General features: G+C 39.5%; 1 protein-coding gene across 2 annotated transcripts in view; it reads right to left on the bottom strand.

The window, feature by feature from the left end:
• Positions 1–25,075, bottom strand: part of Rsbn1l (round spermatid basic protein 1-like) — a 65,657-nt gene that overhangs the window by 4,788 nt on the left and 35,794 nt on the right. The window contains exons 3-6 of one of the 2 annotated variants that reach the window (NM_001080977.1): positions 22,448–23,085; positions 11,030–11,167; positions 8,703–8,845; positions 5,211–5,378 (exon numbers count right to left, since the gene is read on the bottom strand). In NM_001080977.1, the coding sequence (NP_001074446.1) occupies positions 5,211–5,378; positions 8,703–8,845; positions 11,030–11,167; positions 22,448–23,085 (1,087 nt within the window). The remainder of the gene's footprint in view (positions 1–5,210; positions 5,379–8,702; positions 8,846–11,029; positions 11,168–22,447; positions 23,086–25,075) is intronic. The other variant, XR_001784694.2, reaches the window with a different exon arrangement.

A 25,075-nucleotide genomic window follows, 5' to 3' on the forward strand; every position in this document is an offset into this window, starting at 1 on the left:
GCACTGACTGCTCTTCCGAAGGTCCTGAGTTCAAATCCCAGCAACCACATGGTGGCTTATAACCATCTGTAACAAGATCTGATGCCCTCTTCTGGTGTGTCTGAAGATAGCTACAGTGTACTTACATATGATAAATAAATAAATCTTAAAAAAAAAAAGTTTACACCATGAGTTTCAACCTAAACAGACTAACAACTTTCCTTACTCTTGCTGTCACAAGATCTTGAAAAATTAGAATATATAATAGATTTACAATTAGAATTGTAATGCTTTGTAAGTTATACAAACCACAAAAACTAAATATCTCATTTTAAAATATAGTTCAATTGTCCTTTAAATTAAGTACTAAAATTGCAAATGCTGCATGAAAGAAGTTGAAGCAGGCATAGAAACACATGGACCTCATGTTCTCAGTTCTATATGTGCACTGAAAGAGCTGATCTTGGCAAAACACACAATGTGGTTATCAGAGATTAGCAGGAGGAAGTAAGGTATGGAGTGTGGGGAGGGTGAGTAAAGGTGGTTTGGATAAGAAGAGTAACTGGAAATGTTCAGGAGGCTACAGGAGGGTGACTACGGTTAACACTTAATTGTATATTGCAAAACAGGAAGGAGACCTTGATTCCCACCACAAAAATGGTGCATGCTATGGTAGATGTGGGAAGTGCTAGATAAAGCAGCTGCCCAGTTCTGACTGTTACAGTGCATACCTGTTGTTGAAAGATTACACTGTAACTATAAATATGTACATTTAAAATACCATTAATTCTTATAATTAGAAGCAAGGGCAGAGGTGATTCATGCCTATCACCTGAGCTAGAGTAACAAGAGGGAAGGGGGGAACAATACTTTCTTGTTCATAGAAAATATTAACTGTCTACTTGGACACGCCCAATCTTAAAGAATCTTGGGCACTAGGAGTGTTGGGTCTAGTAGTATTAGATGGAATACATACAACTCCTAAGTGACTCTTGCTTTATTTTATTTCATTGCTGTAATTACTAGTACATATTAACTGTGCATATTAATGAGACTTAGTAGTAAATTAAGAAATGTTCATTAAAATATTCATATTCTTCACTGGAGACATTAAATTTTTATATAAATTGTGAAAATTTTCAAAATTGTTCAATCAGAAATATACAGATACATTTTCAGATGCTCAAAATAAATTTTTGAAGTAAAATTCCAAGCAATGTAATATGAAAAGAAATTCATACCAGGGTGTATCTAGCCTGACATAGACAACTAGCGAAAACCATAATCCAGAGTTGTAGCGCCTAGTCTCAGTTAACACTCCCATACCTAGGGCTCAGGATAACACTGTAGAAGACCGAAAGAAAGGCTGTAGGAGCCAGATGACCAGGGGCTCTGCTGTGAGACTGTGTCTCCTAGTAATATCAAAAGCTCCCCGTAAAGTCCCACCAATACAACCACAACATGCCAAACTCCATCGGGGAAAGCCATGGGGCCTCAACCCTATACAAAGAATTACAGGCGACTGAGGAAAGCGGGGAGTAGAAGACTTGTGCTTCCCAGGGAAAGGCACACTAACTGGCTGTCAAGTGCCCAGTGGTCAGCCCTGGTAACATACACAAGTAACATTAGATGGACTCCACAGGTCATACTGGAGAATATGTCTATACATACAAATACACATATGCATGCAACAATGACTGATAGAGCGAGAAGTGAGGCATAAACGGAAGGGTCTGCAGGGAGGAAAGAGGAGGGACAGATGCTGTCATTAAAATACAATCCCAAAAACAAAATTGATGCCACAACAGAGTCAGATTCCTAAGGTTCAGTGACAGAGGATCATGGATGACATTATATACAGAAAATGACAGTCAACAGTCACTGGAATGCAGACTTTTCAAAGACAATAAAACCAGAAGAAAATTAAAGGACTGAAAGGAAAACACAAATTGCTTAATAATTCTGCCACCACGATGTCCTCTCCAAGTGCATGGGAGCACATGACCGTGGACTAACCCCTCTAAGACTGTGTAAGTCCAATCAACCCATCCTTCTTTGCATTGTTTCTCAGAAATGTTTATCACAGTAACACTAGAAGTAACTAACAGACCAACCTAGAGAGACAGAAAGAAGTAGATTAGTGGGTATTCGAGGTGAAAAGGAAAGTGCCTGAGGTGATTAGCTGCCAAGAATACTGACTTGTTCATCTTCCCTGTGGTACTGGTAAATAAGTCAGTCAAAACACGCAAGAGACTGAAAATTGGGACATGTTTCATTGTATGCAAATTATACCAACTGAATCATGAGCTGGGGAGATGGCGCAGTAGGTAAAGCACGTGACAAGCATCCCAGAGCTCACATGGCAAGCTGAGAGATGGAAACAAGAGAATCCCGGGTAGCTTGCAGGCAGCTGTCCTGGCATGCCCAGCAGCTCAACAGCACTGTCTCACAGGTGAGGGCAAAGACTAACATGGAAGCTATCCTCTGCATGTATCCACACTTAAATGCACGCGCTTGCACACATACACACTTTTTACAAAGGAATACTAAGGGTTTTTTGTTTGTTTTTTGTTTTTTTGTTTTTTTTGAAACAGGGTTTCTCTGTATAGCCCTGGCTGTCCTGGAACTCACTCTGTAGACCAGGCTGGCCTCAAACTCAGAAATCCGCCTGCCTCTGCCTCACAAGTGCTGGGATTAAAGGCATGCGCCACCAAGCAAACCCCAAATATACGAATCTATGTAAGTCCTGTCTTAATAATGCTTATATAGTTATGTAGTACAATTAATGATTCACAAACCCTGTCCTATCTATAGAAGAGTTCTTTGTCATCTAAATCAATGCTAAACTAGACACAGCAGAATACTGTCATCTCAGCAATCAAGAAACCTGAGAAAACAAGTTGGCATAGGCAGAAAAGTTTAGCCTAGGCAACATGATGTGATGTGATGCTACCTCAAAAAAAAAAAAAAAGAAAGAAAAAAAGAAAAAAAGGAAAGGAAAGGAAAGGAAAGAAGAGAGAGAAAAGAGAAAAAGAAAAGAGAAAGGAAAGGGAAAGAAAAAGGAGAGGAAAGAAAAGGAAGAGAAGAGAAGAGAAGAGAAGAGAAGAGAAGAGAAGAGAAGAGAAGAGAAGAGAAGAGAAGAGAAGAGAAGAGAAGAGAAGAGAAGAGAAAATTGTTTAAGGGCCAGGCATATAGACACATGCCTTTAATCCCACCATTTGGAAGACAAAGACAAGCAGATCTCTGTGTAGACAAGGCCAGCCTAGTCTACCTAACTAGATTAGGGGTCAGAGAGACAGGTCAGTAGTTAGGAGCACTTACTGTTTTTCCAGAGGATCTGGATTTGTTCCCAGCACCCACATAAATCAATTCGCAATTGTCTATCATGCCAGTTCCCAAGGATCCAACACCCTCTTCTGGCCTCATAAATGCATTGAAATCTTAAACTGATACTAAACATAGCTCTAAGAACAATTTAATGTAGCCAGGCATGTGGGAGGCAGAGGCATGTCTGTGAGTTCAAGGGCAGCCTGGTCTAACAAAGCAAATCAGAACAGCCAAAACTATGCAGAGAAACCCAGCCTCAAAAACCAGAAACAAAAACAAAACAAAACAAAACAAAACAAAAACCCAAACAAACAAAAGATGGCTCAGTGGTTAAGAGCACTGGCTACTCTTCCAGAGGTCCTGAGTTCAATTCCCAGCAACCACATGGTGGCTCACAACCATCTGTCTTGGAATCCAGGGCCCTCTTCTGATGTGTCTGAAGACAGTGACAGTGCACTCATACATAAAATGAATAAATTTTTAAAAAGAAAAATAAGAGAGAAAGAAGGGAGGGAGGGAGTTGGAAGGAAGGAGAGAGAGAATGACACTTTGATCCTTAATATAAAGAAAAAAACAGCAGAACACAAAACAAGCGACAGCAGCTTCCCTAGTATCAGGACAGATGCAAACACAGTAAAGACACACAGCCTTGTAACAGACCAGGCAAGAGTGCTGCATGGACCTGCACGGTCCAAACAGGCTCCTACTCCTTGGAGGATCACTGGTAGCAACTAGATGGCTCTTACAGGACTAACAAAACCACTTTAATAGTAACACACTAGAACACAGCAGCGGGGCTTACCGAGGCTAGCTAGCTCCAAGCCTCCAGGCTGACGCTGAGAGGCAGTTCCCAGTCAAACAAAAAAGGTGAGACCAGCACTAGACTCTACTCTATAAGGCAGTACTACAATTTCTCTTTAATGAAGAGCATGCTGCATTAGAAGTCCTTAAAAAGATTATTTCCTTATATGGAAAGTTACACATTACACTTTGCAAAATCTTAAAAGCTACACATTTTTTTACAGTACTTTAAGAATTAACCTAGTTTCTGGAAGTTATGGAGTTGGTGCAATGGGTAATAGCATTTGCTGCTGCAGACCTGAATTTGGATTCCAGCACCCATGCAATAAGCCAGGCATAAACTCCCTGTAACTGTAACCCTAATACTATGGCAGTCAGAGACAGGATGAAGCAGAGACAAGAGGAATGGGTCTTCAACTTACCACTTACTAACTAAACTGATGGCCCTGCATAATGTGTTCCTGTATATGATATAAGTAAAAACAATACATATATAAGTAAGGAAAAGAAAAAGACAAAAGTAAACTGAGACAACATTTGTAAATGGGCATATAGTGAACACCACGGAAACCCAGTTTTCCCTTTACCAACGCCCCACTGCCCAGCCTGGCTGAGTGTAAATGGGACTTACTATTTATTCCAGCACTTGGGAGGCAGAGACAAGTGAATCTCTGTGAGCTGGAGGCTAGCCTGATCTACATAGTGAGTTCCAGGCCAGTCATACATAATAAGGCCAGCTATATAGTAATATCCTGTCTCAAAAATAATGAAATTAAATCTAATTTAAAAAGAAAAATAGTGATAAAATAACAGTGGTTGATGTGCACAAGACCCTGGTTCATGCCCCACTACAACCATCACCAGCCCAAAAAAGCACTAGTGAGGAGGCAGCAACAGCTCAGGAGGTAAGAGCAACGGCTGCTCTTCCAGAGGAGCCAGGGTCATCTCCAGCACCCATGTGCTCACAACTGTCTGTCATTCCAGTTTCAGAGCACCAGATCCCTTCTTGTGGCCTCAGCAGGCACTACACACAGGTGCTATTCAGGTAAAATACCCGTGCACATAAAATCATCAATCGCAAAGCAGTCAGTAGTCATATGTACCGCTGTCCACAGTGCACAGCCTTGAGCACCCCAACAGCCGCCGTGGTCTGTCGTTCAAAGCCTTGTCCTATGTGATCCGCATGGGCTCTCGTCCTGTCTTCAAACAGCATCTCCCGAGGCTCACTGGTTCGAGGTAGATACTGAAGGTTTTTTATTTCATTGGTAGTTCTGTTTTTAGAAAGAGATTTATATTTACATGCTGTGGCTTGTTTCCTTATCAGATATTTCATAATCACATAATTTCAGACAAAATGAGATGTTTAATTTTTAAAATGAATAAAGGCAAACAAAAAGTATCCACATCAATTCCCCAGTTTGGGAAATACCTTTCACACATGTGACAGGTGGCCCTGGAGTTTGGAGCTACTTCGTATAGGGCCGTGCACTTATTGAATATACTGCATACTAGAACAAACAGATACGATCATGCGGCATGACACATCCTTTAGGCCGAGTGCTACATGAGTATTGAGACTAATAAAGAAGGTTACAGTGACAGATGAGGCTGCCTGCTACCCTTAGGAGAATTTCAAAGAAAGATAAAAAAATAATAATAAATTAACGAGAAAGGATTAAAAGAAAAAGAGGTTAACAACAGAAACCTAGGCAGTGACTCCACAGTGTACTGAGGTATAAAGCAAGCTTATAGCTCTGCTCTGCAAGACAGCAATCTTCCACTGCCTCTGGGCCACTCCTCCGCTAGAGTTCAAAAGCACACAGTCTGTCAGCCACTATCCTCGCTCTCTGAAGAGATCTCTCCTGTTAGGCTATAGAATGGGAAAATGGGGAAACCATGGCTGCCCAGAAGCTACCATTTTCCTCCTCGGTAGGGTAGTCTGTGGCTGCTATTCCAGATTGCCCAGCAGTTGGTCCCTCTGCCCAGTTACCCTCCGGAGTCATTCTCAGCTCCAATTCCCCACTCCACTGTCTGCTGCTCTGCATCCTGCATCAGGCTTACCACACTGTAATATACTTTTCTGCTCTTTGTGATTAATATTCTTATGTCAGTAAGTTAGATCGGGCTACCACTTTATATAGAAGGCTAGTGGACTTCTAGCTAATATCACATTCAAATCCTTCAGCATATATGTAGCACGTGTATCTGTTATTAGTTAGACAGCAGCAGACTACGGAAGCACCATATACTCTGGGCGATAAATCAGGAAGGTACAGAGGACTCTGCTAGGGACTGGGGAGCCCTTTTAAACTACATCGAAAAGTTTCTGTCTACATTATTCTGGCAACAGACACTCTGATTAAACTTGCTTCAGATGCTGAAACAGGCAGGGGGTGGTGGCACACACCTTTAATCCCAGCCGAAGGGAGGCTGAGGCAGGCAGATCTCTATGAATTTGAGGCCAGCCTGGTCTACACACTGAGTTCCAGGACAGCCAGGACTGTCAGGTTCAGGGCTGGAGAGATGGTTGTGCAGTTGAAAGGTAGGACTGACTGCTCTGGCAGAGGAGCAGAGGTCAGCTTCCAGAGCACATGCTAGGTGGCTCAGAAACACTATAACTCCAGCTCCACAGGCACCTATACATACCCACACACAGACACATATTCAAATATAAACACATAATTTTAAAATTTTTAAGTAATCTTTCAAAAATGAAAAAAGAATAAGCTCTGAAAAACATAATTTTACAACAGTTACCAATTTAGAAATTTACTTATTGACTGCATTGTTTACTAAACAGTGGACACTATGTAACAAGCCCAACAGAGTTCCTGCCAGGCAAGAACCCTACCATTTATTTACTGGAGGACAGCTTGTCCTGTTTTGTTTTGGGTTTCATTTCAGTTTATTCATTTCATGTGCATGAATGTTTTGCCTGCATATATGTAGTACATCATGTGTGTACCTGGCCATCAGAGGTCAGGAGGGTATAGGTTCCCCTAGCACTGGATGGCTCTGAGCAGCATGTAGGTGCTGGGAATGGAACCTGAATCTTCTAAGAATAAAAGTGCTCTAACTACTTAGCCATCTCTCCAGACCTGTTCTGCTGCTTAAAATAATCCATGTAATCAAATCATTTAAATCATTTTCGATATCTACAGAAAAGCCACTACTTCCCCTTATACCACCTATTCTGGTCAAAAAGTTAACTTAGTATATTTTTCTAACCTTTTCTTCACAATACACTTAGTTTTAAAAATATATTCTTAATGATTCTTTGAGAATGTCACATCAATATATTTTGATCATATTCACTTCCTACTCCTCCCTATAACTCCTTCCAGATGTCTCCCCCACATCCCTACCTCTTTCCAACTTTGTCTTTATCTTTAAAAACCCAACAAGACTATTCTGTACTGCCGATATACTCATGGGCATGAAGACATTCTCTGGGACAAAACTGACCGGGGACCAGAGCCTTAAAGAAAACTGGCCTCTCCTTCCCTCAGAAGCTATCAGCTGCCAACAGTTCTTCAGTTAGGAGTCAGGACTCATGACTTCCTGGCCCTCTGTGCTAGAATGTTAACTGGCTTGATCTTTTGCTGGTCCATGGTTGTTCTGAGTTCATGAATGTAGCAATCCTGTATCTCCAGAAGACACTACCTCACTGGGGCCCTCTCTGACCTCTAGCTCTTACAATCTCTCTCCCCTCTTGTAAAGCCTTGTGGGTAACGCAGTGTTATTAATGTCACATTCAGGGCTGAGTACTCCCCAGACACCAATTCACTGCACTCTGACCAGTTGTGAGTTTCTGTGTTAACCACTGTCTAATATACAAAGATCATACTGTTTTTTTTTATCTAGGGTGTCTTTTGTAAATTTGAACTCCAGTATACAGCCACTCACAAGCCCTGACTCCTTGTGCTTGAAATAATAATCTACCTGCCTAAACTTCCTGAATTCTGGGATCACAAGCATGAACCACCACACTATCAACACAAAGACATATTCACAGATCATTTCTTTTTTTTCATAAAGAAAAGAATAAAAAAATATACATGGTAATACAAGCCTGTAATTCTATAATAAAATACACATGGTCACACAAGCCTGTAATTCCAGCACTTAGGAGATTCAGGCATGAGAATCTCAAATTTGAGGCCAATTCAGAATATGTAATAAGACCCTGATTCAAATAATCAGATTTATCACTGGCTACTCTGTTGATATTGTCATCGTGAAGGCCAGAAACACAAACAGTAAGAGATTTGTAAAGGACATGAAGTCATAAAGAGAATTTATTGAAATATGTTTCAGGAGAGCATCTGACAAGCATAGAAAAGGGGCCAACGAGCTAAAGTGCAGTAGCTGCTGTTTTATAGCAGCTAAAGGGAGAGTTACTTGATCTTATCTCATGGCCCATTTGGTCCTTGTTTGGATAGATAAGTGGGCACCTTTACTACTTTGTTTTAGAAATGTGACATTATTTTTCATATTTTTCTGTAACTTATGCTATAAACTTTTTCTTCTACAGTAGACACACACATACATGCACGCCAAGTCCATCCTCACTGATAAAGATGTGTACAACAAACCTTTTCCTTTTGAAGGGTGACTTTGGCATATCAGCCACAGGGATCATTTGTTCTCCTGGACGTACCCACATGATGGGACCATCATCACTATCTTTCCGACTCTCTAATTTTAGACTAGATAGTGTTCCCCATGGCAATGTACACTAGAAATAAATAATTACATAAATTATTTTCAAAATATATCTTCAAATGCATATTAAAAATACTTCATGGAGGGATATATGGGTAGGGATAGGAAAAATAATGTAATTATATTATAATCTCAAAAGGAAAAATTAAAACTCGACCTGAAAGCCAACAGATGAAACAAATTGATAATTTTTAAAAAATACTAATTCTCCCTGTAAGAATCCTTACAATGTCCTAATAAATAAAAAGCTAAAATGAGACTGGAGGAAGAGAAAAACTGTCCCCCCCCTTACACACAAATTCATATACAAGTTAAGCATCTGAAATACATCCTGTATTAACACATCCCTATTGTCACGTATTCTGCTTCAGTTCAGCTCAGAAGATCTCGTGGGCCACCCTCCTAGAGGTGAGGGCCCATGCTTATCAGTAGTCACTCTTCTTTCTAACACAGGCAACAGAAATCTAATAAGCTGCCAAATAAGCATGCGGTCTCCACAACAACCTTGAAAACAAATTTGAGTTTAAAAAAACTAAGTGTTGGGCTGGTGAGATGGCTCAGTGGGTAAGAGCACCCGACTGCTCTTCCGAAGGGCCGATGTTCAAATCCCAGCAACCACATGGTGGCTCACAACCACCCGTAATGAGATCTGATGCCCTCTTCTGGTGTATCTGAAGACAACTACAGTGTACTTACATATAATAAATAAATAAATAAATCTTTAAAAAAAAAAAAAAAAAAAACTAAGTGTTTCCTTAATAAGTCATAATCAAATACAACATCAAATATATATATGCTTATATTTGCTTAGTAGTTTCTTTTTTGTTTTTGGTTTCTCTGTAGCCCTGACTGTCCTGGAATTTGCTCTGTAAACTAGGATGGCCTCCAACTCAGAGATCCAACTAACTGCCTCTGTCTCCTGAGTGCTGGGATTAAAGGTGTGTGCCGCCAGCACCTGGCAGTAGTTTCTTGAAAAGGTTACTGGTCTTAAAGCAGAAACTAAGTTGAAATTTAAACGTGAAGGAGAATGGAAGATCACAAGTTCACTATGATGGAATGATGGTGTTGTTTAATCACCTTTTGAAAGAACTTATTTCTCTAGAAAGAATGCTTAAAATAAGATTTGAAGCAGCCATTCTATAAAATACCACTTAATGATTACAATCAATGTACCTTGATATGACTAGCTGGAAGAAAAAGGAACAACGTTTAAAAGCTATAAAGGAGAAAAAAACAATATAGTGAAAACAGAAGATGCCTATGTGGTAAGTTTTAGACTAGTCTCACACTCCGCTGTGGACTAGGGCCTACATTTCAGGGAGAGTTCACGACCTCAGAATTACTGACTATTAAAAACTTACCTGCCCAGGTCAGAGATTTCTCTCTCAATGGGCTACCCCAGGTAACCCATAGTAAGAGTGCAGCAGCACAGCAGGTAAGAGCTGGGCACACAAAACTAGAGATCTGTGCCCACAACTCATGCAAATAAAGAAGGAGAGATGAGACTCCATAGAAAAAAGAAAGGAAAGAAAAAAGGGATTCCACCAAGTTGTCTGCTGACTGCCACATGCACATATGTGCCCTACCCCACATAGACTAACAATAATGAATACATTTTTAAAGAAATATCAAATGGGCCTTGATTAGAACTTTTATAGACTATGATGGGGCGTGAACTCGATGTTTTATACAACTGTACAAGTCCCTACCTCGGCCAGTTTCCCACAGTGTCAGCCACCCCCCACCCCCTTTGTGCTCAAAGTGTTTAACAGGCATCCTTCCTACACTTCTTGGTCTACAAGACACACAGGGCAGTAACAGGCAAGGGCATTTGCTGGTGTAACATTTAACTTGGCCATTACAGTTAAGAGTGAGAAGTTACGTATATACGTAACACAAGATCACTGTTTCCTTCCTTTCCCCTGATTTAAATAAACTTTTTTCTAATTATGTTGAGCATGATGGTGCAGACCTTTAATCTCAGCACTCAGGAGAGAGGCAGGGGCAGGCAGAGTTCTGTGATTTGGAGACCAGCTTGGTCTACAGAGTGAATTCCAGGATAACCGTGAGTGCAGGAAACCCTGTCTCAAAACAAAACAAAGATCACGATAGTTCTAAACAAACAGCCATCCATTGGCATCAGCTATAACCGAAAGCAATACCCACCACACTTTAGAATGCCAAGACCTTCTCTTACTTTTAAAAATGGTGACGCCTCTAACATGTCAAGGAACTCGGGGAAGTAATCGCCCACTTCTTCATCAACTGCTCCCACCAAGCTGATCTGTCGCATCGGGCCAGCTCTGTAAGTACCATGAGAATATGTTCTTTTTACCTGAGTGACATGAATTTAATTAAAAGTTAGACATGAAGTGTTAGCTACTGATGCGTAACAATGAATCATATCATTTCAAACTACTAGAACATAATACAAGGCAAGAAAAAACAAAAGAAACTTGTAATAATACAGTGATTATAAATATATTTATAAATATTAATATATTATTTGTAATATATTACTTATAATAATATATTTATAAATACATGTTTATATATATTAACTAATCAAGCCAGCTAATTTTCATTTCTTTCTCTGTAAACTACTCATTAAAAGAGACAAAGAGAGCCAGGCTGGTGGCATACATCTTAATCTCTGTTACACAGAGAAACCCTATCTTCAAAAACAAAAACAAAAACAGAGGAGAGTTTAAAGAGACAACACTGTATAAATAAGTCACTGCACCATCTCCTAATAGCAGAAGAGTTGTTGTTTAATACAAATTGCTACCAAAAAGATTCAAAATGACACACCTTCATTTTTCTAAAGTGGCAATTGTCTAATTACCCCCATGATGAGTGGTTATGTGTCAAAAGACCACTAAAGATGATCTTTCATCCTGGACCAAGATTTTAACTAAGGGCCAGTTCAATTTTCTATCATGAATTCTGATGAAATAATTGAAATTCAGAATGGGCAATCCTAAGGCACAAATTCACCTCTGCTATCGACAGCTAACTCCGAGATCACATAAGCTCCTGCTCTCGTCTCAGAAGCCCAGACTGCAGAAGAAAACAAAACACACGTCTATATAAAGCACCTGTTAACATGCCAGCCTGTGTGACGCCCACATGTTCAAAACAAAGCAGCCTAAACCCTGTGCACTCACACCTGGATTTTCAATGGTACATTAAATTTAGTCCGCAGAGAGCCATGGTATTTTTAAATATATAAACACTAAAAAGGTGAATTATTTTAAGCTTCTTAACAAACTTTGAGCAAAATCTCAATTTTTTTTTTTTTTGAAGCAAGACTTTGTGGCCACCATATGTAGAAGATCAACTGTTTAGTTTGCCCAGGATGACCCTTGGTTAAACTAAGTCTACAATGCAGGCAACCCTAGATGGGCAAGCTTTTGTGATGTTATAAATCTATACAATCGCAGTAGCGTAGTATCAACATATGTGAAGTACCTTACTTCCAACCCACATAGTTTAAGAAACACAATAGTAAATATTCTATAATGCTAGAATAATTGACATCAGAATTTTGTTTTTATCATCATCAAGTACTGATTCTTTACGTTTTTATTATACTCAACATTAAGTTTATTTACAAGTATTCCAAGTTTAACTTTTCATTATTTATTAAAAATTCACTTCTCAGATTAACAAACCAAACCCCAAGTCACAAAATGTATAAATTGTACTCCATCTTATAGTCAGGGTCTCATCTTTTTCTCTCCTAAAAGGTCCTATCAGCGCTATGTCAGCAATTCTCAACCTGTGGGTCATGACCCCCTTCAAGCCACATATCATATATCCTTCATATTACATCATGATTTATTATAATAGTAGCAAAATAATAGTTACAAAACAGCAGCAAAATAATCTTATGGTTAGGGGTCACCATAACATGAGGTGGCACCATCCGGGAAGTTGAGAACCACTACCCTATATGAACAAAACTAAAAGTTTAAACTTAACTTTCCACCACTCTCAGGCCCTAGGAATTGAAATGCACTAACAGCATCACAGTAGGAAACGTGGCCATAAATGTGGTTCAGTAAAGCAGTCTTTAACAAAGGAAGCTTACCAATCTGAACGCTTGTGAACACACCAGAATACAACACAAACCTCTGTTAAATGACTCTGCACTCCCGTCCTCGGTTTGAGATCTGCCTGTGACAGCATTAGTCCTGAGAGATCGTAAGGCTACTAAATAGTGGGATTCGGGCTAGGGTCCAGATCTTCTAAGGAAGAGCCCTTGCCTCGCCATTGTAACATACTGGGGCTGATTCCCACACAGTGGAGAGTAAGAGGCAAGGGAAGACAAGACAAGAAGTAAAATCAACTTACACTATAAGACACAAATTCTGCAAGGGTTTTAAAAGGTAACAAAAGGCATTTTAGTGAGGTAATATTTCTATGTCATACAGGCAAATAAATTTCCTGTGCATACATTTATTTAAATCAGATATATAAATATCACCTAAGTCACTAATCAGTTCTAAACACCAATGAATCTTGGTACCCATGTACAAACAAAAAGACAAAAATACTAAGACATTATTAAATTGTGGAAAATGAGATGTGGTCTTCTTTACTACATCAAAGAATTAACAATGACTCATTAAGTAATGTATATGGTTTAGCATGAGAGGGAGAAAAACAGCCTTTAAAATTTCTTTTTCAATGAGTGAATACTTCTAAAGTAGTAAGTGTAACTTGATACAAGCTTTCCCAAAGACATGAGTTTGATTAATACACCTGAATAGCAAAGTCAAATGAGCTTTTTGTCCTAAATGCAGGAATTAAATGCCTTATTCAAAAGACACCAGTAAAGAACACTGTCTAAAGTCAATTTAGCTAGTATGTAAATGTAATATATTTGAAATAATTTCTCTTTCTAATAAAGTAAAACGTTGTCTTCTACACCACTGTCATGTAATGTTTTTATAGTCAGGTAACTATTTCCACTCCACAGAAAAGAGGAAGAAGGCTGGATGTGGTGGTGCGTACCATTAATCCTAGCACTTAGGAGACAGAAGCAGGCAGATCTCTATGCGTTTGAGTCTAGCCTGGTCTAGATAGCAGTTTCCAGGGCAGCCAAAGCTACATAATAAGATCTTTCAAAAAACAAAGGGGGCAGAGGTTGAGCCAGGTACAGATCCATAACCCAGCCCTGGAGGTGGAACAGAGAGAGCATTAGGAATTTGAGGCCAGCTGAAAAAGGGAGAGAGCGTTGCTAACCAGTGGTAAGTTTTAAAAGACAATGGCTAATAACAGAAAACCAGAATTATTAAAAACATTAATACTCAGCCCTTGTAAAGTAATATCTGTGTGTTTATAAATGAATTAATGTATCATTAACAAAAAAAAATGGGTAAAACTTGTTAGGACTAACAGTGCAAAAGGTATCATTATTCTACTGTATCAACTGATCTGACTGGAGCTGGCTGCTTCAATGACAATGATCACTTCACTGATTAAAATGCTTTATTAATCCAACCTAAAATGAAGAAGTGCAACATTTAACCCACCAGACAAATCCATAGGAAATTAGGATTAGGTAGAAAAAGTCACTTGAAGTTTTGACCATGATAAAATATTAACAATGATGTATTTATTCAAGGTGAAAAAGTATTTACCTCTTAGTAAAAACATACGAACAGCAAATAAACAACAAAATGCATGTGCTTTTCATAAAAATAGACATGGTTCTTGATTTTAGTGACCCCCATTTTATTGTAACAATGTGACATTCAAAATTTACTCACTACAGTAAAGTTAAATAATACAACATGAAAATAAAACCTCGATTCTCTAAAAACCACCCATGATAGTCCCTACTATGACTGACCCAAGAAAGGAAAAGGTAAGGATCAGAGGAGTCTAAATATTTTTAAAAGAAATGTCACAAGACTGTAGCTCCCCCATTGTAGATAGGTACTCCTACTTCAGGCACAGTTCTAAGTCTTTCAGATCACATCAAAAGAATAAGGCGCACAGATCTGGAATGGGGGAGGAGTAGTAACAAGTAGCAGGCAGGCACAGCTGCAGCAGCTCTAGGGAGTTGTGTCACATCACTAAGACCACACAGGGACAGAAACCAGAGGTAAGGTATAGTGTACATGTTCCGTGAAGACTGCATCTTTACTAAAATCTATCTCTATAGTTCCTCTATATTTGGGCAGGGGGTAGATAGATCTCAAAAAAAGCATAAAGACAAGAATGATACACATAGTCATATTTGCAAAAATCTGTATTTACACGGTGCCATTTCGAAGACATATAACATGAACAGATAAAAAATGATGAGCACTTTTTTACTTTTATTAATCTATATGAATACACTGTTGCTATCTTCAGACACACCAGAAGACGGCATCAGATTCCATTTCAGATAGTTGTGAGCCACCATGTGGTTGCTGGGAATTGAACTCAGGACCTCTAGAAGAGTGGTCAGTGCTCTTATCTGCTGAGCCATCTCTCCAGCCTAATGCTGGGCATCTTAACTCATTTAAAAATACAAATGAAATGCAGGACGAAACTCAGCTGGTAGAGTGTCTAGCATGCAAATATGCAAACCTCCCAGTTCAGGCCCCACCCGACCATGCTCAATCTAACTCTCCCCTGAAGTCTCCCTCTAAAAAGCTAAGATTATCAATGCTGCCCTTTTACTTCCCTCCTATATTGTTTCTAAAAAAGACTAACAAAATATCTGAAATATTAGATAAATAAAAGGAATTACTTACACTTGAACTACAAAGCTATTAATCTCTGCTCATACAGTCTTTAGGTAAAAGAGCAACCCCTGTAACACCTGCACGACACATAACAAAACTGCACCTGCTGTAAAAGGAGATCAGGAACAGAGAGCTCCTAAGACTCAAGGCTGTTTGTGTTGCATAGAAAGATCACTCCAACAGGAGGGCAAAACGATGAGGGTTTAGAACATGAAAAATAGCTTACAAGAGACAACCTGTTATTTCCCAAAGTATATTCCTTGAAACTACATTTCTATAATCAAGTAATTTTAGAAAAACCTTTCTGCATTAGAGGTTCCCATGTATGCTCATAGCAAATAAACCGTATTTGGTCTAGGAATGCAAAAAGTATTTTTTATTTCAAAATCTGTTTATCTGTAGTTGTTTCGGTGCCCCTATCAACACCCCAAGACATTAAAAGTTCTTCTGAATAGTAATCCATAAAGACACACACATTTAAACTTGTCTATCAGCTCAATTTAGAGTAAACAGACGTATAGGTTAAATGCTGGATCTTCAGGCCAGCAGAGTACGGCAGAGGACCTTGTGTCTCAGTAATGCTCTGTTGAGGGAATAGTGCCTTACTTTCAGTAAGTGGGTTGCTCATCACATTACTTTAGTGTGTGTATGTCTGTGGGAAGGGAAGGGGAATTTGGGGCAGGGATTAGAATATATGTAAATATGCCAAGGTACATACAAGCATGCACCGTGGAGTCACAGGACAACCCATGGGAGCTGACTCTCCTTGAAACATGTAGGTAGGTGCCAGGGATCAAGCTTTGCATGCCTTCCTATGGTGGTTTGAATATGTTTGACCCAGGGAGTGGCACTACTGGGAAGTATGGCCTTGGTGGAGGAAGTCTGTCACTGTGGGAGTGGGCACTGAGACCCTCCTACTAGCTGCCCCAAGACAGTCTTCTGTTTGCCTTGTAGAACTCTCAGCTCCTCCAGCACCATGCCTGCCTGGACACTGGCATGCTTTCCTCCAGGATAATAAATAATGGACTGAACCTCAGAGCCAGTAGCCAGCTTCAATTCAATGTTGTCCTTTATAAGAGTTGCCTTGCTCACGGTGTCTCTTTACAGCAATAGAACCCTAACTAAGACGCTTTACCTGCTATCTCCCTGGTCATCACATTCTTACTGATGCAATCTAACCTCCATGGACATAAAGGAAAGTGCCACAAGGGGGAGCCATTCCATGCCATATTTAGCACATACTTTCAAACAGAAGAATGGTAACGAATGATAGAAAAGTGGCGGAGGGAGGAGGGGTCTACCTCAGTCATAATCATTCTTTACCTGTCACAGAAGCTGGACTTTTCAATCTGGCCAGACTGGCTTGCTAACTGCTCAGGATCCTCCTGTCTCCGCGCCCGTCCCCAGGACTACAATTACAGGAGTGTGCTGCCACCATGGTTGCGAGAGACAGAGCTCAGGTCCTCACGCTTACACAGCAAGCGCCTTAAGGCCTAAGACAGCTCCTCAGCCACTTTATTCATTATATTTTTAAAATAGCCATAAGTTCAATAAAATTCACTTTTTAATTAATGACAGAAAAATATACTTTCCCAATTACAGCCTCTGATACCTGCCTCTAATAGATTAGATATGTGCAAGCACTTTATTTTATATATATGAGTGCTCTATCTGCATATACACCCCCATGCTAGAAGAGAGCATCAGATCACATTATAGGTGATTAGAAGCCACCATGTGATTGCTGGGAATTGAACTTGGGACCTCTGGAAAAGCAGCCAGAAGTCTTAACTGCTGAGCCATCATCTCTCCAGCCCCATGCAAGTTCTTCTTAACCCTAGCCAACTGTAACGTTCTCTCTGACTGACCCTTACCACATTCCTTGTCCAGTATTCTTACCACTGCTCACCACCATTCTTTCTACACTCAGCTTCTGAGAATAACTTTTTAGGTTCCAGGCAAGAGGCCTGTGGGGCCGATCTGCCTGACTTATTTCACTGAATGTAATGCTTTAGTAAATGACAGACTTCATTTATAGCACGTCTGTATTTCTCTATCCTTTCTCAGCTATCGTAAACAATGCTAGAATACAGATCAGTGCAGAGACTTACCACACTCTCCTTCAGATATACCGCCTGAGCTGTGGGGCCACAGGACCACACGAGGTGAAAACAAGGGCTTCACTTTGACATACTTAAGGAATTCCATACCACAGTTTAACTAATGGCACTGCTAATAACGTTTTCCCCAATAGTACATAAGGATTTTCTTTACTCTGTCTTCAATAGTACTTGTTGCCTTTTGTTTTATAATAGCCATTATTGTACTTTTTAAGGTTTAAAAGAAAAACACATACTTTTAAGTTACGTTTACATATTTACTTGAAGGTGGAAGAGGAATATGCCCCACAGCATGCATGTGGCAGTCCAGGGCCAACACTTCTCTCCTTTGCTTCATGTTTTTGAGACTTCATGGCAAGGGTCCTTACCCAATAAGCCATCTCTCAGGCCCTGTTCCATTCTAAATGGAGTGAAATGGATCCATGGTTTGGAATGTGTTTCCCTGGTGATTAATAATAAAAAGAACAATAGAATAAAAGCCCAGGAAGTGACCCACATGTATGATCAACTGGCTCACCAACAAGGAGAAAATATAGTGTGCCAAGGAGTGGGCATCTCTTCAGCTCATGCTAAGTCTTCTGCATGCCTGCTGTGTTTACAACTATCAACCTTGCTTACGCTCTGAATTTTTAAAAACAGAGTTACACTATGCAGCCATGCTAATTTTGATACTGGTAATCCTCCTGCCTCAGCCTCCTGAGGACTCAGATCACAGGCATGCCCTTAAGATTTTATTTATTTATTTTATATATGCGAAGAGTACACTGTAGCTGTCCTCAGACACTCCAGAAGAGGGCATCAGATCCCATTACAGATGTTGTGAGCCACCATGCATGTGGTGGCTGGGAACTGAACTCAGGACCTCTGGAAGAGGTCAGTGCTCTTAACTGCTGAGCCATCTCTCCAGCCCAAATCCTGTTCTTTATATCCTGCTATGCAACCAATCTGAGATGAAGTTTAGATTTAAACGTGCAAGAAAAAGCAGCTTCCAGAAGAAAATTCAGAAGAATATTTCATTGTCTTTGGGGTAGGCAAAGATTTTTAAAATAGGACACAAAATACATTAGTCATAATTGAGAAAAATTATATTTTAGATTAAACTTAACTCTTAGGCATCAAAAGCCATTATTAATGATAAATCAGGACACCAAGTGAATATTATTTGGCTGAACAAAAAGACTGATCTACAATTTATTTTTTATTTAAGATACTAGTTAGGAAAAAAGCAAGTTTAAAAAAAAAATGGGCAAAAGAGTAGAACAAAACTGTACCAAAGACAGTATATAACTATACAACAATACTTAAAAGGTGCCTGGCACACAGTCATCAGAAAAATTTAAATTAAACTACAGAGAGATAGTACTGTGAGTCCCCACAATGGCTAAATGAAAAAAGATGGACCAAAAGTATGGTCCACGCTGACTGTAAGAGAAACTGATATCAAGAGTTTTTTAAAAACTGTCATTAATCTATCAAAACTAAATATCTGTGCACTTTTTCTTACTAATAGTCAAATGATAGGTATACCTTAACAAAAATACATGTGCACATTAAGCACATGAACAAAAGTATTCACAGAGCCCTGCTGTAATAACACCAAAAGAAAAACAACTCAAATGTCCACTTATAGTAGGTAATCAGGACAATTATGGCACATTCCTACAGTGGAATATTACAAACAGTAAGAAAACAAACATTGCTATCTACAAGACGGATGCCATAAACAATATTATAAGGAAAAGGGTAACAATATATGTATCATTAAATGACTTCAAAAATCTGAGTTCAAAATATGTAAAAATGTTTGTTTTAATTCAGTATAATGGTTAGTTACCTGGATGTTTATGTGTGGGCTGGGAAATGGCTTGATGGTTAAGAGCATTCACTGCTCTTTCAGAGAACTAGGGTTCAAGTCCCAGAACCCACACTGCAGCTCACAGCCATGTCCAACTAGCTCGGGGGATTCAACAGCCTCTTCTGACCTCCACAGGCTCTTTCACACACACACAGTACACATACACACTCTACACACACATACACATGAGATAATAGTTTCATAAAACTGTACATATTTATGTGTTAGGACTTGGGGTTAGCAGATAGTGCTAAAGACTAGTTCAAGAAAGCCCTCTAGTCACTTTCAGTTTTGAACTGAATGGGTCTGCTCACTTTCTGAATATTCATCTCTAATGTGCATACTTTTCCATGTACACTCTATCCTTCACTAAAAGATTTAGGGAAAGAGGAATCAATTCCTAGAAGGAATAAGGTTAAGAAACGCAGCTTTTAAAACTAGATGTGCTAAGCACGTGTAACTCCAGCAATCAGGAGGTAGGGCAAGGCACCCAGGAATTTAATCCCAACCTTAGCTAGCTATGAGAAACCAGGTAGGCCACCCCATGTTTCATGAGTTCCTATTTCAGAATAAACAAACAACAACAAAAACAGAACAGCTCTTATTGGAAGAACAAGAGACTAGAAATAGAACTGATCTAAGAAAGTGTGCTCACCGGCCAGAGTGAGCAGGGGCCGGAGCGAGCAGAGGTCCTGAGTTCAATTCCCAGCAACCACAAGATGGTTCACAACCATTTGTACAGCTACAGTGTACTCATATACATAAAATAAACAAATCTCGAAAGAAAAAGAACGTATGCTCACTTTCTACTGTGCTATCTTTTGGACTCATGGGGTTTCATGAGCCCAAAGCTACTCCCACTCTAAATGACAACAGTCTCAGTTATCTACACCTTTTTATTTGATTTGATTTCTTAGTTTTGAAATTTCCTAAACTCTTAGTAAGAGAAAATGAAATAAAATAAATGGGTTGGCTAGTAATGAATGTTCTATTGCTACCTTATCATTCTAAAAACATTTCATTTCCAATTCTCAAATATGCTACATTAGGGAATAACCTTCATACACATACATTAAAATTTAAATATTGTTATTCTCCATGCTACTGTATGCTGCAGAATACACACCAAACATGCTACTAGGAACTAGGGATGGAAACTATATCTTGAACATATAGTATTTTTCAGGTAGAAAGTGTATCTTGAGCATCAACTGAAGGAATATACCAGAGCAAGGAGAAAAGCCAGAAATGAGGATTATATTTAGTTCTATTCCTAGCAGTGCTGACAACCCTAAAATAAACTACTTCTCTCTAGTCTGTTAGCTAATCTCACCTTAGTTGAGAAACATTAGGAGAAAAGTTCACCACAATCTGAGATTTTACTGTATCTTCCCCATAAGCTAGAATGTTAGATCAGTCACTACCAGAAAAAAAATTTTAAAAACTAATCGAACTAGGGAGATGGCTCGGAGGCTAAGAGCACCGGCCGCTCTTCCAGAGGCCCTGGATTCACTCCCCAGCACCCACACGCACCCACATGGCAGCTTACAGCTGTCTGTATCTTCAGTTCCAGGGCACCTGACCCCTTACAAGACACTGGCTCTAGGTGGGCGCCACATCAACTTTTAAAAGGTGAAAACTCAGTTTTGTCTCTGGTTTCTAAAATAATTTTCTGTAGAAAAGATTAGGAAATGGAAATGAGCTTAGAGTATTGTGGCAGTTTAAATGAGAATGGCTCCTTCTTCAGGCTCAGATCTCAATGTTTCCCAGCTGGTGGACTCTTCTGGAAGGATTAAGGGGTCTGATCTTGTTGGAGAAGGTGTGTCCCTAAGAGATCTCAAAGGCTCAAGCCAGGCCCAGTCTCTGTGCCCTGCTTGTGGATCTGATGTAAAGTCTCAGCTACTGCTCTAGGAACATGCCTGCCTTCCATGCATCCCTTCCACTTCATTTCCCACCATGAATCATAGACTACGCTCTAAAACCATAAGCAAGCCTACAATTAAATATAAATACTCTTTATATGTTGCCTTGGTGACAGTGTCTCTTCACAGTAATAGAAAGTAACTGAGGCAAATATGCACTAATATTTTCATATAATTACATACTAAGTAGTGATTAATTCATATTACAGGATATTTTTACCAGCCAGCACGTATTTAGCACCTGCTTATTTGATGGACCCAGTGCTAAGCACTTACAGGGCGTTGACAAAGAGGATGACTGCAGGTGATTTACAGGGTTAGGGTTAGTTTTTGTTTGTTTTGTTTTGTTGAGACAAGATCTCTTCTATATAGCCCTGGCTGTCCTTGAACTCACAGAGATCCACTTGCCTCCGCCTCCCAAGCCCTGCGATCAAAGGTGTGTGCTACTACACCTGGTTGATTAATAGGTTTGAAAGCAACGATGAACTGGGAAACACCTTGTTAAATTAATTTCACTTAATTCAAGTGAAATCCTTGTCTGAAAGGGGGCGGGAGGACAGAACCTTAAGTATTTCATTAACTGATTTTTAAGTAGAATAAAAAGAGAAATTGGGGGCTGGAGTGCTGACTCAGCGGTTAAGAGCACTTCCAGAGGACCTGGGTTCAATTCCCAACACCCAGGAAGCTCAACACTGTCTGAAACTCCAGCTCCAATTCTGACACCTTCACATGGATACACAGGCAGGCAAAATGCCAATGCACATCAAAATAACAATAAGATAAATAATTAATTTTTTTAAGGAGAAATTAAAATTTAAACTTGTAAACTCACACCAAGAAGTTACTCTCAAACAGTTTCACTGGACTCTTCCCATTTTACCTCAAACCTACAGTAAAATTAAGAGGAAAAACACAAGTCTATCTAAAATGTACAATTAAAAGCTATTTTAAAACAAAACTAAAGCCTCTTACCTGAGCATGAAAATTGGACATAGTCGTTGTTTCTATATCTTTCTTTCCCAGTATCTCCATTTTCACTGGTGAATTGGGAAAATTATACGAAAAGTAGTCTAAAAAGTCAGGTAAGTATGTAGCTGCCCCATGAACAATGCCCATTACATAGAAAGCCGCAGAGCTTTCGTTTTCACTGAACACTAAACCCACAAATTCTTCTGCAAATCTCTGCATCTCCATGGGAGACAGGCAGGAGAGTTCATTACTGTAGGCATGGATGACTGCCGCGCCTCCGTTAGGCTGGTGCTCAATGTGAATGAGCTGCCTGAACGCCAAAGTGTCCAACCTTCTAAGGTTATTCTTATCGCGGGGCTCCTTTAATGACACAAATGGAAAGTCACTGTTATCAGGAATTTTTGAATCACAGTTTTTGGTATCCAAATTTTTTCCAATGCAATCCTTTACATTATCACTTAAGATGCTTTTGGCTTCTTGATCTTCAGCAGACAGCAATCCTGAACAGATGGTCTGAATAGATTTGCTATACATTTTTGGACGCTTCCGTTTTTCATTCTCTTTGTGTTTCTTTTTCTTTTTCTTCTTTACTTTTTTAATTTGTAAGTCTTCTATATTTGTTTTTGGTTTCTCCTTCCCACCTGTTGGGAAAAATTTTTTTTGAAACTCCATATTTTAATTACTTAAAAAAAGAAACATGCTCTTAAGAACTGTTCTATAATATATAAGTTTACTTGTGATGATTCTGAAAATTCAAATTCAGAGAATTTGTTTTCTATTCAAATTGTACTTTGTCTTTCTCTCTCATCCACTTTCTGCTTGCATTACACACAAGCACATAGACAGTAGGCTCTGGACTGCTAATAAGACAGCAGATGCTGAATACCCACTCAAGTAATGAGTCAGTCAGGCTCACAAAGTATCACCTTCAAACTGTAAAAAGCAGAATCAGAAATAAATAACAACAGTAACCTTCAGGTAGTTCACATGGATATATTGTAAAATTTACTTTATCTGAGGTTTTAAAAAAATCAAACCGAGATGCCAAGGAGACTAAAAAAATAAAACAAAAAAAAACCAAAACCCCACGTAGTTAGAAGTGTTTGCACACTCTAACAGCAGTGTCACAATGCAGACCACACCAATCTCTGCAAACCTCACTCTGCTCAGGAAGCTGCATGTGCACTGCCCTAAGTCAGACCCAGCATACAGCGGCCCAAGTCAAGAACCAGCGGGTAGGTACCCTACAGGAGAAGAGGACATCAGAATCCATCCCTTCTCATACCCTAAACTGCAATGATGCCCAGGTGCTAGGTAAAGAGACAGAGAAAAGAGAAAGCCGTGACAACGAACGGAAGGACATCACAAGGGTGTATACTAAAGAGTTTCTGTGAACAAAGGCATCAGACTCAGGGTCAAAAACCCAGGAAAGCCAGGAATAAAAGTCTATTCTAATCTACACGGGCTACTTAATTAGAGGACCTCTGTGTACATATAAGCACACACATGATTTATATACACACACAATAATAATAATATTTTTCTAATATAGAAATAAGCAGACTATGAAAATATTATATATATTGTAGGAAAATGCTGTTTCCTAAGATAAAAATGAAAAGGACAAGACAGTAACAGTTCAGATAAAAACATTGTTTCTCTTCTGTCCTTTCTGATTTTGTTCAGGGAATAGGGAGGATGTGAACTGTTTGGTTAAATACTAGTGTTTTCCCTGCTTTTATGTCTGTACCACATGCATGCCTTGGAGAACAGAAAAGGGAGTCATGGCTAGTTGTGAGCCTCCATATGGGGTGCTGAGCATGGAACCCAGGTCTCCTAAAAGAGCAGCTCTTAACCATGACTCATCGCTCGCCCCTTCAGGAGAGTTTTGCTGTTTTGATTTTTAAGACAAGGTGAGCTTGAACTCATGACGATCCTTCTGAGTCACCCTGAGGGACTATGGTGCTGAGGTTGCAGGCCTGAGCCATCACACTCAGCTGTCTTACTCCATTCCTATGATAACGTTCCATAGATAAAATTATCCCAAACTGCCTTGCTTAAGGGGGTGGGAGGACGTTTTTTGAGATGAGCCTCAAACCTGGTATCCAGCTGAAGATAGCCCTGAGCTTCTCTTTCTTCTTTTTTCCCCCAAAATTAGCACCATGTACCACCATACCCAGTATTATGCAGTGCTGAGGACAAACCCCAGGGCTTCCTGCAGAGAAGGATGGACGGTATCAACTGAGCTCTATCCCCAGCTTCTTCACATGAAAGTTTCCATGTTCATATAGCTCTTATTTCTTTACTTTTCCGTACTGAGATGATCTACATATTTTCAAAACTAAATCTCAGGCCAATTCCCAAAAGACTTGACTTCTCATAAAAACCATCTACATATAGCATCTTTCCTTTACGTAACATTCTTTTACATTTTGTGTGTGTATGTGCACGCACGTTTGTGTACATGCAAGCCTGCATGTGCACTGCCATAGCATGTGTGCTGCAGTCTGAAACAACCTTCAATAGTAGGTTAGGTTCTCTCCTTCCATGTAGGTGTCAGAGATCAAGGGATCAAATTCAAGTCATCAGTCAGGTGTGGCAGCTATGCTTTTAATCCCATCACTTGAGGTG

Source organism: Mus musculus, chromosome 5 (assembly GCF_000001635.26).
Source record: "Mus musculus strain C57BL/6J chromosome 5, GRCm38.p6 C57BL/6J".
In the NCBI taxonomy this organism is placed as follows: Eukaryota; Metazoa; Chordata; class Mammalia; order Rodentia; family Muridae; genus Mus; species Mus musculus.